General features: G+C 30.0%; 2 protein-coding genes across 2 annotated transcripts; one reads left to right on the top strand and one right to left on the bottom strand.

Annotated features, from left to right (window-relative positions):
* The first annotated feature begins 8 nt into the window (after nucleotides 1-8).
* LOC149896851 (mitochondrial import receptor subunit TOM20 homolog) lies at nucleotides 9-4,657 on the top strand. The gene is made up of 4 exons (XM_090117178.1): nucleotides 9-246; nucleotides 1,897-2,000; nucleotides 2,609-2,713; nucleotides 4,079-4,657. Exons 1-4 carry the CDS (start codon nucleotides 120-122, stop codon nucleotides 4,205-4,207), a joined length of 465 nt encoding a protein of 154 aa, XP_089973304.1. The 5' UTR covers nucleotides 9-119; the 3' UTR covers nucleotides 4,208-4,657.
* A 1,016-nt stretch (nucleotides 4,658-5,673) lies between these two features.
* Nucleotides 5,674-15,901, bottom strand: Hmbs (porphobilinogen deaminase-like protein l(3)02640). The gene is made up of 7 exons (XM_090117177.1): nucleotides 15,597-15,901; nucleotides 14,939-15,011; nucleotides 12,847-13,033; nucleotides 11,299-11,381; nucleotides 10,746-10,930; nucleotides 9,498-9,657; nucleotides 5,674-7,770 (listed from the first exon to the last, which is right to left on the bottom strand). The coding sequence occupies exons 1-7, from the start codon at nucleotides 15,648-15,650 to the stop codon at nucleotides 7,274-7,276; spliced, it is 1,239 nt and encodes a 412-aa protein (XP_089973303.1). The 5' UTR covers nucleotides 15,651-15,901; the 3' UTR covers nucleotides 5,674-7,273.
* Between the last annotated feature and the right edge of the window lie 173 nt (nucleotides 15,902-16,074).

Genomic DNA, 16,074 nt, shown 5'->3' with positions numbered 1-16,074 from the left:
ACAGGGATACCAACATTCATTCTTTCTCTTCAGTAAATGGCGGACATTAAATTTTGTAACTAAAAAGACGTGGAATTCGATTATTTATATGAATCTATTGCTACAAAACATATTTTAAAATGGAACTAACACGCACAACTCTTGGAATTGCAGTTGGCCTAGCCGGAACTCTTTTCTTAGGGTATTGTGTGTATTTTGATCAGCAACGCAGAAAGGATCCGCTTTACAAAAAGAAATTGAGAGAACGTAAGTTTTATATTTAAAGTTTATTTTAACTCACTCTTACAATGAACGTTGTGCACTAATTTTCCGGCGCTTTACAAGTAATATATTATCAGCTGTTGTATAATAACAACCTAAAAATTTTTCGGTACGTAACAATGTCACGTTTTTTAGTATAAACTGTGGTTTAAATTCTCAATATTGTTTTACCAGACACCAGTTACGTTTACCCTTTATACTTGCAGTAATGTACATATGAGCAAATGAAGTAGACAAAATATATAGTAATAACATTTTATAATAATATTCACAAATTAGTATTCTTTGGAGTTTTGGACTAATGGACTTATCTAAATATAAGTAATATGTATTAATAATATGTATTTAGATGTTGGTTGTGTGTCTCCTAGTTACTATTAAATATTAATTAATTATTAAACAGCTTTTTTCAACATGCATTTGTAGCCATATGCAAAATAGAGTGTAAATTTCTGAGGTAGTATTAAAAATACATGCCTGTATTTAGATGTATGTAATAATTAAGCATTTATAGTTATACAAGCTGGTCTGATGAACGTTATTCTTCCTTACCTACCCTTATCATTTAGGGGTAACAAAATAAATGCTGGTTGATTCTTAGACCTACCCATAATACACAACATTTCATCATAGAAATAAAAATAATTTCATAACATTCCAAACACAGTTATACAGCAATATGTATTAAATATTTGATAATTATTCATTATCAAAACATACCAAGAAGGTTGTATATAAAGGTTAAATTAATTAATCTTGAATAATTCCTAGTGATTAGAAATATCATCTGTAGCTAAAGTAAAAAGCTATGAAAAGATTTAAGAAAAAGGCAGAACTTGGATCTGTCATTACAATAATCATCAATATATCATCATCATCAGCTCATTATGTTCCCACTGCTTCGACACGGGCCTCCAATAAGGGTTCAGGCCATAATCCAATATGATGGTCAAGTGCGGGTTATATGTTACATGGATGTCACATGTCATTGAAGTTTTTGATTCTTGACATGTCTGAACTTTTTTATTCTTGGACATGTCGGTTTCCTCGCCGTTCAAGCAGTGGTGATGTTATAAAAATACATTAATATGAATAAAGCATCTCTCAATAATTCTGACTATAAACAATTAGAAACATAGAAAGTGATATTTACACATCTGAATGCACACATAAATAACGATAGAATGCACATATTTCTTGCCAGCGTCATTAAATAACAATTTCTTTTTTTTAATTGCTCACAAAACATCGGTAACATTTTTATGGCTCTGGCAGGCTTTATTTATTTTTCAGCCAAGAAGGCATTCAAGTTTTACCTTTTTTTAAAAGCATTTTATCATCACTAATATACATGTGAAAGTGTTTGTTTCTCTTTCTTTTATATTTAAGAAAGTGATTTTATGATATGATTTTATAGTTGAGAGTCATGTGTGAAATACATCAAATAATTAATTATTTATTATTATTTTTTGTTGATCATGCAAGCTATTCAAATATATATTTTTCATGTATCCTTGAAATAAGTATATTATGTACCTTTTTGACTTCATAATTTAATGCAATAAGCATTATTTTAGAAAGAATATGAATATCCATCATTGATAATTTAATTATAATCTAATTAAAATATTACAGGCAGACAAAAAGCACAACAAAATGCGTCACGATCGCGCACAATGGGCGGCCCGCTACCAGACACAAACGATCATGAAGCCATGCAACGTTTCTTCTTACAACAGGTATTATAATACTATTGATTTTAGATTAAATCCTACTAATATTATAAATGCGAAAGTTTGTGAGGGTGGATGTTTGTTACTCTTTCACGCAAATACCACTGAATCAATATCAATATAATTTGCTATGTAGGTAGCTGAAGATCCAGAATAAGACATAGGCCTCTTTGTATCCCGGAAATCCAACAGGAACGGGAACTAAGTGGGTTTTGCTTTGAAAACGCGGGCGAAGCCGCGGGCAGAAACTAGTGATAAGATATATATTTATATGTACAAACATATAAATAGCTTCAGTTAATTACTTAATTGTAAGTGACAGTAATGATACAACATTTTTGCTGATTCTGACTCTCATAATGCTCCAAATATGGAATTCATGTTGTAAATAATTGTAATACAGTTTATTTTAAAGTAGGTTATAAACAAGTTTCCTTTCATTAGTCAATTTTTTTTATTTTTAAATGTTATTTGGCAAATGTAAATCGATTTTTTTTATGTTATGTTTATGCTGATAAATGTTTCTTTCTTTGTAAATGTGTTTTAACTATAAAATAATGATATACGTGAACCAATGTTCTACATATAAAGTTTTGACATAAAAATGTTTTCAGATCCAACTTGGTGAAGAGTTGTTGGCAGCTGGTGACCTGGAAGCGGGTGTAGAGCATCTCGGCCAAGCCGTAGCTGTGTGCGGACAGACGCAACAGTTGCTTAGCGTGAGTTTATACTTATATATGTTATTTGATACGTGTAGATAATAGGACGTACACGGACCGCATCAAGCAGTTGAGACTGACGGCACATCCCGGACACTCCATACAAAATTATCGTTTTGACAGTCACACTGTAGAGACTGCAAATGTGTGTGTTAACGCACGCAATGGTTGGCACATTTTTGACTAGCGTAAAAAAAATTTCGCGTTTTTCTGATTAAATACATCCGTAAACAGCACAATATCTAAACATTTTCTACGAAAAACGATAATCACAAATCCAAAATAATAAAATTACTTTAAGTCAATTTGATTAATGTTTGTCAATCTTCATTGCGTATCGTCCTTGCAGAAAAATGCGGACCATTTTTAGGCGGAGTGTCCGTTCTGTAGCGTTTAGCTACTATTATGTATTCTGTGCTTTCGCTTTATGTTATGGAAACCAGATGGCTGATAAACGTACATATATAATTTTAAATAAATACTTAAATAGATAATTAACACCCAGACACGGAGCAAACATTACATTCATCACACAAATATTTGCCCCGGGTGGGAATCAAACCCCCGACTTCTGGCTTGGAAGGCAAGGCCACTACCAACCAAGCCAACCGGTCAGTCAATAATAAGATATTTGATAAGTTTAGATAAAAGAGATGAGCTTATAGTTCTGATAAGGTATAAATGAGTTTAGGATATGGGACAAATTACTGAGTTGTAGCAACAAATTACTACATTAGCAGCAAACTAATTTAAATTTATATAATCAAATTTTTAAGATGGATTTTAATGAAATTACGTTTTTTAAATATTATTAAATACTATTTAATAATTTATTTACAAATACAGCAATTTAAATTTTCACAGCGGGCTTAATTTTCACAATCTATTTATCAGATTGTTACTTTGGGGTATATACAATTGCGTTCGTATTGAAAAAAGAGAGTGTGTGCCGAGAACACGTGTCAGAAGTGAAACTTCTTTGGCAAGATTCAAAGATACCAAAATCGTCGCCTTATTCCATAACGTGACGGTATTGCCATGATGCGACCATGAAATTTTACTATCAATGCGCCTAAAGAAGTTTCACTACAAAAATTAGGTGATAATATACAGACATAACATAAAAAAAAATGTGTGCTTGTACTGTTGTACACACGTATGAAGTGAAACTTTTTTATGACCTTATTTTTCAAAAAATATCTACTATGTTTAAGCAACTTGACAGAAATACGTCGAATCACGCGTGGTAGGGATAAGAAAAAGATGGCGCGTAACGAAAAAATGTTACACTAAATTTTTTTCCAAGCCCGATAAAGAAGTTTCACTTCAATAAAATACAATATTCTTTAAAAATGTAAATTGCAGGTACTCCAACAAACAATGCCGGCGCCAATCTTCCACCTGCTGCTCAAGAAGTTGCCCGAAGTATCAGAGCGTCTCCGCGCGTCGATGCGGGCCAGCGGCGGCGCGCTACAGGAGGAAGACGTCGAATAAATAAATAATAAAATTGTTTTTAGTTTATGGCCTATCAATTCTTTCGCTATCTGTACCCTTTTTCGATGTTATTATTTATCTGTGCATAATTATTGTTCCTGGCTCTCAAATCTTGTCTATTGTTTTTTTTTTAATTATGTCAGTTTTGAATATGGTAATGACGTTTCGATTTTTCGAAATTGTTATTTCAATTCTATTTTTATTTTCATGCTTCGTTTAATTATTTTATTGTTGTCACGTTTCTTTATTATTTTTCAACTCGAGTACAGAGGCTGTGAACGTGTACTTGAAATTACCGCCATGTTTAAATCTTCGCGCGTTTTTAATGAGAGTAAAGTTCAACGATAATGTAGGTATTGTTAGTGTTATTTAGGAATTTGTGTTCACAACTGGTTAAGAATGCTTGAGTTTTGATTGAGATTTTATTGTGAAATAAAAGTATTGTAATAATTGTTGTTTTATTTACATACTAGGTTTCCGTCCGCGGCTTCGCCCGCGCTGTCAAAGAAAAACCCGCATAGTTCCCGTTCCCGTGGGATTTCCGGGATTGCGTCATTTTCCCGGGATAAAAAGTAGCCTATGTCCTTTCTCGGGTATCAAAATATCTCCATACCAAATTTCATGAAAATTGGTTCAGTAGTTTAGGCGTGATTGGGTAACAGACAGACAGAGTTACTTTCGCATTTATAATATTAGTATGGATTATTTGTTGCAACATCATATTTTATAGAATTCATATGAATAAACTGCAGTTTTGTGCATTTGGGCCGAAACTATTGTATAAATAGACTATGCTGTTAACTGCATAATGGGAGGGTAGACAATTTTTTTACTAAAAAGACACAATTTTTGCGAATCCTGTCATTAGAATAGCTTTCAATCTTTTCAATAATGTTCCATTCCAAAGTAATAGTACATAATTGTATTAGTCGATATAATTGGTGCGATATTATTCTTTTGTCTTGTTATCCACCAACAACAGCACTTGCAAATAAAATTGAATGATGAAAAAGTATTTGACCTATATCTACCGATTATTTCATTGGTCAATATCACGATCGATGTAACGAAAACACGGTGCTTTTCCACAAAATATAATGTGCGAAGAAAATGTGCGGTGCGAGAATGCTTTGAAATGTCTTCTACATATTACATGATATTACTCAAAATTATAGAACTTAGGGTGGGTAGGTAATTGTGAACAGGGGTGATTGTAAACAACAATATTTTTTTTCTATAATCAGTCAAATCAGATGAATTTCCAAACGTTTGAAAAACCATAATCGTATCGTATATATAATGAAATATTGTAACAGTTGTAAAAGTAGAGTCAGAATTATTGGTACTATTAAAAGTGTGTGTGGAGATGTTTTCGTTCCCCCTGTTCTATAGTACATATCTTAATATTTGTAAATTACTATGATATTATAGGTATCGGGGATTGCTTATTCACAAATAAAACTATATAATTGTACCCAGTTTCACCATTTATTCATAAAATATCCCAAAATCAACAATAACAATAAGTACGTGATTATAATGTCCGATTATTAATAAGTACCTACCTATCTACATATATTTACAAAACAATTCCGCAATAACATTAACTATACTAATAACAATATATTTACAAATTGGTGGTTGTCTGCATTTTCGTTGGTATATAATATCCTAGATGATCATGTTTGTTCAAATGACGCATGCATGCATGACCTCTTATTAATATATTAATTTTATACATATCTATTTTGTATATTTGTCATGCATAAAGATCGTCTAAGGTCATAAGAGAGCTCCAATACTCAGCTCTCGTCATAGCAATGAAGTTAAAACAATGCTTTGAAATACAATTTCTAACACAACAAGAACTTTTCAACGAAAAAGTAACATAATATATTAAATGTTGTTTAAAATATAAAACTGAAAAAGATATTAATTTATGTTGCAAAAATAAATATCAATATTAAATATTATGACAATTTTCAAGTATTTATTCTTCACAAACTTTTTAATTATTAAATTTTAATATCACCCTTGTGAATAAACTATTACGTAAAGTACGTGTTTAGATACAATACGTATATTTTTCCTAATATTTTAAATGGATGTTTAGGATTGAACTTCTTCAGAGATCAAAGAAAAAAGTTATTGAAATAAAGAAAACTGGCGAAAACTTATAGCTTGTCACAAAAAATTGATGACATTATTTCATTTGGAAAAGAAGGGTTAACAAGAACATAATATAATAATTGAAATGAATTATATTGGAACCCAAAAACCATTCCCCTTGCACCTTTATGAAATGAACACTATATATAAGTAAATTATTTGTCGGTTTGTCGATTTTGTACATTATTTAGCACCAGATAAAAAAATTAGGGTAAAAAGTAACAAACAGTCATATTACATGGATCCCATACTTATATGGGAAACATAATATGTTTTCCATTTAATACAAAATATGTATAAAAAGACACATACACATAGTATGATGAAATTGCACTTGAAAGACTAGTAAAAAAATCACATTTAACTTTGTGCACTGTGAAATTATAAATTGGAAAAATTCATAAATAGTGAAATTAACATAAACTTTAAACCTAATTCATAGAAGGGACTTGTAGCGGGAATCCCGAAATTGAGCACATTATTATATAAAGTATAAATTATAAAAATGGATGCGCATTCGAAATTATAATTTTGTCAAAAACCTGTTGACAAAAAGGAATGTAATTTTTTATCACCCAATTTTAAAATATGGACTGGTAAGGAAAATGTTCTCTGATCTCGTCGCTTAGTTATTAAAGATTCAAAGAAATATATTCCTTAAAAATAAATAATATTTTCTTGTAAACATTCTTTATAACTGACACCAAAAATTTACTAAAAATTTGTACATTTTTCTTTGTGTGCTCAACATAAATATTGCAAATTTGTTTATAAAGCATACATTTTAATTTCATATTGCCACAGCTTTTACTACCGAATATCAATTACAAAAAATTTAATTTTCCTATGTGAGCAAAACTTAAAATCCAATAAAATATAAAAAACTGCGTCATAACATCAAGATTGCACAGAACTTCTTATTATATCTTGAGATACCTTCATAACCTCTAAAGCGCCTTTAGATATCAATTCATTTGCCAGATCTCGACCTAAACTATCACATTTCTGAATCACATCGAGCGGAATACTTTTATTTTCTGTCAAACCACAAAATATAGTTTCCGATAGAGCTTTAATTTCTTCTGAAGTCCTGGTATCAACACAGCTTAAATTTCCCCGCCTTTCCTTTATCATTTTGTCCATTTCTTCTAAGGGATTGTAGTTTTTATCCGTTCTAGTTTCGTCTACTTTGATTTTCTTTTTGGGTTCATCTTCTGTGGGGCTTAGTTTGTGTTTTTGCGTTTTCTTTATTTGTTCGAACGTTTGTTCGAGCGTGTGATCGATCCTTGTGTCTCCGGTTAAACTCCAGACACCTCCAGATATGGTTAGAGAGAAATTCGTGTCTAGTTTTTTTAGTTTGGTCGAAACTCCTACAGGGGCGCTGCAACCGCCACCTGTGAAATATAATAATAATATGGTTTAAAAACGTGTTTACTGTATAGAATATAGATAATATTATTATCTTAGATTACAAAATAAAATACAGATGGAGCATGACAGCCGCCCGTCGCCCTTGTCAAAGAAAATACGAAATCAAAAGCAAATACGTCGCTGCTCTAGTGCTATAGCGCATATAGTGTCATGCAATACGTCAAAAAGGGTTTGCAATTTTAGTAAAAAAATGCTGTCTTGTGATAATAAAACGCTGTAAAATTTGTTCCCGAAAACAAAAAAAAAAGATAAAACATCGTTTCACAGGTTTCCTGTAGATTATTTGGCCGATTTATTTCTTTATACGAATAATAATTTTACAGATATGAAGGAATACAAAACTTCAACGTATGTTGCCAGTATTTTGAAAATGAATTTGCCATTTTTATTGGTAAAACGGTAAAACGGTTAAAAGATCTTCAGGGTAATGGTGTTGGATTTTTCGATCGTGAATGTGATTATTTGTAAAGTGCACTAAAGGTTCATGATCATTATTAGATTATTTTAAAAAGCATAATACATTATTTTGTTACTTTTATAAAGCTTAAAAACGCCATAGTCGTTTTCGCTAGCGATTTAATTTATGTGAACTCCATGATGGATATGATGAAAATAAAATGTCCCGTATTCTCGACTAAAAACTACCGCTATTTGCATTCATATATTTTGAAAAATAAAAAATAATATAATTATTATAGTTAATATTGAAAATTTTTGAAGTGAAACTTCTTTATCGGGTATGGAAAAAAATTTAGTGTAACATTTCTTCGTTTCGTTACGTACGTTATTCTTGTTGCAAATTATTTTTTGAAAAATAAGGTCATAAAGAAGTTTCACTTCTTACGTGTGTACACTAGTACACGCACACATTTTTTTATGTAATTTATTTAATTAAAAATTGAATACAATTACATATTTAGTCCATATATAACTTTAGTAGGCAGGTACTTTATATAATAAAAGAATTTTTACAATATTATAAAAAAAACATATACAACAAATCATTATATCAACAAACCCGAAATAATATTAAAATAAAAATTAAAACTTGACTACTAATTTATGTATACAATAGCCTACGTCACTACCGCCACTAACATAATAATTCAGATGATTGCAATGAAACCTCACAACTCAAAATCGGTCCAACGGTTTATACTGCAGGGCGTGTCAAAGAAATATTATACATACATAAACTCGAAAAACATAACCCTCTTTTTTCCGTAGTTGGGGAAAAATTTGGGAAATTTTTCAATATCTGGTAACATTACACGCACACAGAAGCACCGTGTACGTACAGTGCAGCGGCGAAATGACAGCACACATAGCTTTATTGAAAATGACGATAAAACATTCGGTTTAGTTCGGCAACGCTCCATCTGTCTTTTATTTTGTAATCTAAGATTATTATATTATAACTCTACTCTAAAATTGTTTTAAAGGGAATATATCTTATTGGTTTTAAATGTATATTTTTTCCGCGTAGTGATTAGAAAACTAAATCAATTAGATAGTGTGTGTATATTTTCATCACCACTACTAGAAAAAATTATGTTTTTTGAATGAAAAAGAACTTACAGTATGAACAACTTTCTTATATAAATAATATACATATAATGGTGCAGTCAAATGCCTGGCTATTTCTATAAAAAAAAATGCACGAAATTTTTTTTCGCATGGCAATACCAACCTAAAGTCTTCAAAAAGCTCCTCTCAGCCAAGACTCTGCAATACGTCTCCACGTGGTTGTAAGGCGCCAACATTTCTAATATCTCTTCGTTATCCGCTCTACATTCTACCGCCAAAGCCCCTTGGCCCACTGCGTACATCATTTCTGAACATGGCAACACCTAAAAGAATATTATCTTTAGTATTATTATGTGAAAATGCTATTTATAGAGAAAAACTTTGGAAATGGATTGTAAACATGAATATACAATTGAAATCGAAAAACAAGACTGATTTGAAATTTGTATTGTAATTTTAATTTATTGCAATTTGTTTGTTTGTATTGTCCTTAATAAATTTGAGACTATTTAATATCTGAAAGGTAGGAAGAAAAATAAGGTGATGAAGACCTTTTCAAAGTGCATAGAAGCTTCTAAATATACAAAGTCTAGTTAAATTTTCTTATTGATACAGAAAAATTACTTATTTTTTTATATTTTAACAAACAGCTGTTTAAGATAGAAGACAAAACGCATGTATACAATTTATGTTTCATTTAAATCATGAAACCCAAAAAATATAACAGTAAATAGACACATACATAGCAATCATGTAAAAAAAACAATAGCGTAAAAATATTTTCACAGATCAATAATTATTCACGATTCATAATTACTTCCTAAACCAACCTTGACCGGTGTTCTAGTTTAGTCTTTAATAATTCGATTGGCAATTAATCACATTGCAATTTACGAATATTAATTTAGTCCTTGTTATTGAATCGGAACAAAGATTTTCATTGTCAAGACGATATTTATGCGTGTGTTTATAATTTGCATGTAGACTGATAAAGATATTGTTTTTTGGGTGTGGTTGAAACATATTATATTAGTTAATAGTTAAGTACATAACTAATATAGAGAATCAATTGTTTTGTAAGAAATTGTTCAAAGATGTAATGGTAATTTTCTTAAATGACAAAGTGTCGTCGTAAATTGCTATATTTGGTAAAAAAGGTCTATCGAGTCTATAATATCTAAAAAAGAATCGTAACTATAACTACTATTGTTTAAAATATATAAAAAAATTAGATTTTTCATCTGAATTTTCAAAAGCATTTGTTTTAGTATTGTAATTCATCAATAATCCTGTTAGTATTTTAGATACACCTGTTTAATGAAATCCAAACCCTATTCCTTATTAAACCCCTATATTTATTAATATTAAAATTATTCCCTTAAAACATAAATACCCCTATAATATAACTTACCCTAGTAACTCTATTTCCCCATCCCATCCGTTGCAAGCCAGCGTGTGCAAGCAATAATGCGCTGTATTCCGTTGTAGGATCGTCGAGTTTCCTTAACCGCGTGTTAAGGTTCCCTCTAACGTCGATCACTTTCAGTTGAGGGTAACTACCTTTTAGTTGGGCTGTTCGACGTAATGATGATGTACCTTTAAATAAAAACAAATAAGTAATTAAATAAATTAGTGTATAAAAAATTATTTGATTCGAGACATAAAATTAAAATTGTATAAAATCGCTCCATTTAATGAATGAATGAATAAAATGAATGACTGGACTAATATCACTCTCTGGCCTTCTAATTATCTCCAGACCGAAAATTCATATAATATGTTTACCAAAAATATAGCTAAGTAAAAACTAAAAAATATTCAACCAGTGGACAAATTCTCGAAAATAAAGTTTTATTAAAATCGCTCCATTGCGTGTCTTTAGATGGATTCGTGAATGGTTAAATTTTACAATTCGAACGCGAGCGAAGCAGCGGGCAAAAACTAGTTTTATATATTTGACTCACCAATAACAGAACCTTCTGGAAGGTCGGCGAGTGTGGTTTCCTTGATATCTTCCCGGACGACTAGTGCGTCTCTCGGGTCTTCTCTGTCGAAAAAAAGTCATTATTCTAAATATCTATCTCATTTTTTGTGCACTATAACTTTATAAAAACTTAATAATTATTTATATTTACATAAAGCACCCTTTTAATTTTTTTAAGACACGCACGACTATAAGTTATAGAGATAGATACATATTCGTAATTTCTTAGCTAGTTTGATCTAGGTATCATACCAAATTTATTTTATTATTTCTCAGGTTAAACATATTAATATGTTCATCAAATAATAAAATATTCATTCATTATCAACGAAATAAATGGTTTTAAAAATATAGTTTGCGATAAAATTGTAGGCATTAGTCGAGTGTGCAATACTACATTCTAGTTCTAGGAAATTCTTTTATAACTTAAGGCGACATCAAAAAGAAAAAAATAGTTTCAATTAAAAAATGATTTACGAATTTAATAATAGTAAGACTACGCCATTGTTTCTATTTTTACTAAGAATCTAAGACCACTTTTCTAAAACGAAAATTTAAGAACAATTTTGTGAAATAAGATGTGCGTGATTAAACAAAATGGCGTAATTTAACACATTGGATATCTAAATTTTTGTTCCTGACGGTATTTTGTACCGAGTACAAAATAATCTTTTATTAAATTTGAATGAAAAAATCTTGTTGCATTTCTCATTTCTTCTTGTTGATTTCGAAACGTATTTAATGCATTACAAAACGATACGTAAAATTTAATGAAACTGAAGTAATATTAAAATTAAAATAATATATCTGTGATTGTGTTTATCTGCGCCTTAATAAATAAATTATTGATTGAATTAAAACCGGTTTCTATACTCTTATGGCTAGAATCTTACAAAGTATAACTTGCCTAGCAACATTCTATTTTTTTTTGGATCTGCAATACATTCGGTATAATTGTGACCTCCTTCTATTACTATTAATTTAAATTTACATTACATATAGGATATTGACAAAAATCGTAAATCCTTAAAAATAATATTAAAATCCATCTACATATGAAACAATACGTTTGGTATTTAATCGATATCCGCAATTATTATAATGCATCATTTTATTTTCTTATTGTAAAGTTGATACTGAATGCTTATATTATTGTATAATATACAATGTTTTAGAAAATGCGAAAGATCGCTGATTGTGATTCGGCATTTCCTTCCTCGTGTTGACAATTTAGATATTGCATAAATGTATGTTGTTTAAATACACTCACAAAATATTAAAGAATAACATAAGTATGTATCTTAGGAAACAAATTACTTGCGTAAAATCACAACGGTCTTTCATTGGGTGGGACTCTATATCGAAAAAGAAGAATATTAATACACATAATAAAATATACACGCGGGATTCGAACCCGCGTTTTTCGCTATTCCGGGTTCGCCACGAGAGCAATTTTTTTCTATTCTTTAAAAAAATATATTTATAAAGCATTTGAATGCTTTAAGAAACTAAATATTCAATAACATACCTCTCAAAAACAGCGCCTATAGCAAGTCCATCTGGTAGTGTTGTCGGTAAATCTTTTAGAGAATGCACTACAAAATCTACAGTATTATTTCTCAACGCGTCTTCAAGGTCCTTTGTGAAGAGTGATTTCTCCCCGATTTTCGGGAGCGACACATCCAGTATGCGGTCACCCAGGGTTGTCATGGTTACTACAAATAATAAATAAAAAAATCGTAGTTAATTTTTTTTAAACCTTAATTGTGTTTATTGATTTTAAATTATATCCATTTTGCATAAAAATTACCGTTACTTTTTTAATTTTTTTTTTTTTATACAAAATACATAATTTTTTCATATTTTTTGTAGAAAAGATTCAAATTGGACTATAGTTATTTGGCATAACTCATCATCATTAGGTCACTGATATCTTGTACCTTTTATAAACAAATAATAAGTTATGTAATTTCTTATCTAATCGTTTTAGACGAATACTATATTTTCGTAACTTAAATTCGCGAGTGTAAATCTAAATTTAAAACCGAACTAATATTATTAATAAAATAAATGCGAAATACTCTGTCTGTGTGTCTGTTGGTCTTTCTGCCTCATTTTCACGCCTAAACCAGTGAACCATTTTGGATAATGTGAGATGGTTTGAAATTTGAGAAAGGATATAGATTTGATCCTGGAAATCTCAAGGGAACGGGAACTATTCGGGTTTTTCTTTGAAAATGAGAGCGATGCCGCGGGCGGGAAACTAGTATGTAATTAAATAATGCCGAAACATAAGCCACACTGATATAATAAAGAGATAAAAATATATAAATTTGATATTTTCCCAGTCATAGTGATAAAAAAATTGAAAAATAAGGACTATTTAAAAAAAATTGCAATCTAATTGTTACCACTTGTAGTATATTTATTTTTTTAATTTTTATTGATTGATAAAATAGCACATTTTTCAATCATAATTTTTCACAACACATAGGTAAATAAAAGTTTATAAAACATACAAGGTATGTGTTCCTTAAATTAAAATAAATTATTCTATGCCTAAATTTATATTATTACTAGCTTTCCACCCGCGGCATCGCCCGCGCAGTCAAAGAAAAACCCGCATAGTTCCCGTTCCCGTCGGATTTCCGGGATAAAACTTATCCTATGTCCTTTCTCGGGTATCAAAATATCTCTATACCAAATTTCATGCAAATTGGTTCAGTAGTTAAGGCGTGATTGAGTAACAGACAGACAGACAGACAGAGTTACTTTCGCATTTATAATATTAGTATGGATAGTACGATTCAAACTTAATGGCGTCTCGGAACATCGTACGATCCGAAGCGCAGAGAACGATTTGAGGTATTAGTGGGACATTAAGGGACCTGCACCTAACTTCCGAGCCGCCATTAAGATTGAATCGTACTTTACTAATTTTAATTTAAATATGTTTAGCTTTAGCGAGAAACTGTTACTTTAAAAAATTCTATAATAAATTTGCACCAATACAACATGAAAGACAGACAATCAGACACTTTTGCATTTATAATACAAGTAAGGATAACTGCAGTTATGCTCATATATGTTACAGAGGGGAGATGCAGTCATTAATTATATTTCCTCCGCACTATAACTGTTTAATAACAGCTATATTAGAGATCCTTTTCAAACTAGTAGTAGGTTGTTTTTTGATAATTTTAAATAAAATTTATGAAAATCACATAATATATAAATAAATAATTAAATATATATATATTACAATAATTATTTATAAAGCTGAAGAGATTTTTGTTTGTTTGAATATGCTAATCTCAAGAACTACCTGTCCGATTTGTTAAATTCTTTTTGATAGCCCATTTATCGATGAAGACTATAGGCTATAATATAGCCTATCATCACACTAAGACTTGCAGAAGCTATGCTTGAAAACCGCGGGGCACAGCCAGTATCAAATATGGTCCGTATAATGAACATACTTTTAAACAAATAGTAAATGAACATACATATAACGTTTTGAATACATAATTTAATTATTTTCTAAAACATGAATGGTTTAATTAGTTACCTGAGATAGTTTTTAATGATCAATATAATTTAAATAATTAAGTTATAATTACCTAATGTAAATTCTTTATCTGGATACACTTTCTTCAAGCAATCAATTACATAGTTTGTCTGTATGAGCGCCAGCTGCAATAAAATTATATGTACATTGTTATTAATAAATAAACAATTCATAAATGATATTGAAATGAGTTTTTAAATTATTTGCCTTAAATATTTATCCCTTTATTCCTCCTTATTATGAGTTTAATCACTGACAATACGAAAAGAGTTGGACTTCATGTTTTTCCAAAATCCAATATGGTTTTATTTTACAAATGTCTCCATCCCATCTTGTTTTAATAGTTAATAATAAAAAAAATAGAAATATATTTTTGAGGAAGTTAGCCTCATTTATATGCATATTGATTCACAAAACTTAAACAGATACAATAAAATAATGTTACTTTAATTCATGATAAAATTTGAACTACAAAACAAGTTGTATTTTAAAATATTTTAATTTGCATAATATAGGCAGAGCATGTTTAATGTCCCTGAGAGTTGAAATGCCATTTCACGTGTATATATTTGAGTTTTTCTACACCTAATAATGTATTTTTGTCGCAAATTTCGATTATATTATCGTAAATAAATTATCTAAAAACTAAAATAATACGACTAATAAAGTATCTGCTTATCGGTTATCTAATAGATAGACGATTTGAATACCTCGCTTTTCCTTGAACCCACACGGATAACGTTTCTGATTCTTTCGTTTTCCATTTTATTCAACTTTTCAAACTATGACGAGGGTTTATAAACTTTACAGTACTAAGGCACGATATAGATTGTAGGTTATGTCACCAATTATAACATTTCACACAGGAACAACTTGGTAAATAACCAACACTGCTTCAGTTAAACTAAATTCTTGTCACTAACACTGTAGTGGACAAGTTAGTTTATTTATTTGAATTAAACTACACGAAATACGTAAGTCATGATAATTATGATAGGAAACTGAAAAAATGACAGCTCTCTGCTCTGCCTTCAGGAAATGCCAATTGGATTCCTGTCATTTAATAATGTCAAATGAAAAGTCAATGTCAAAGTATATGACAGATTTAACAGAATAAATAATCTGTATTTTAAATATTTTGTTGGTGATGAATATCTTACCTCTTACATATTTTAATTCCAATTGTAA

The sequence above is a fragment of the Colias eurytheme genome, chromosome 27 (assembly GCF_061535395.1).
Source record: "Colias eurytheme isolate Ceu_HAF_F1 chromosome 27, ilColEury1 Martin Lab GWU primary, whole genome shotgun sequence".
NCBI classification, from domain to species: Eukaryota; Metazoa; Arthropoda; class Insecta; order Lepidoptera; family Pieridae; genus Colias; species Colias eurytheme.
Note: the sequence above shows the minus strand (reverse complement) of the source record. Positions and strands in the feature narration are given on the sequence as shown.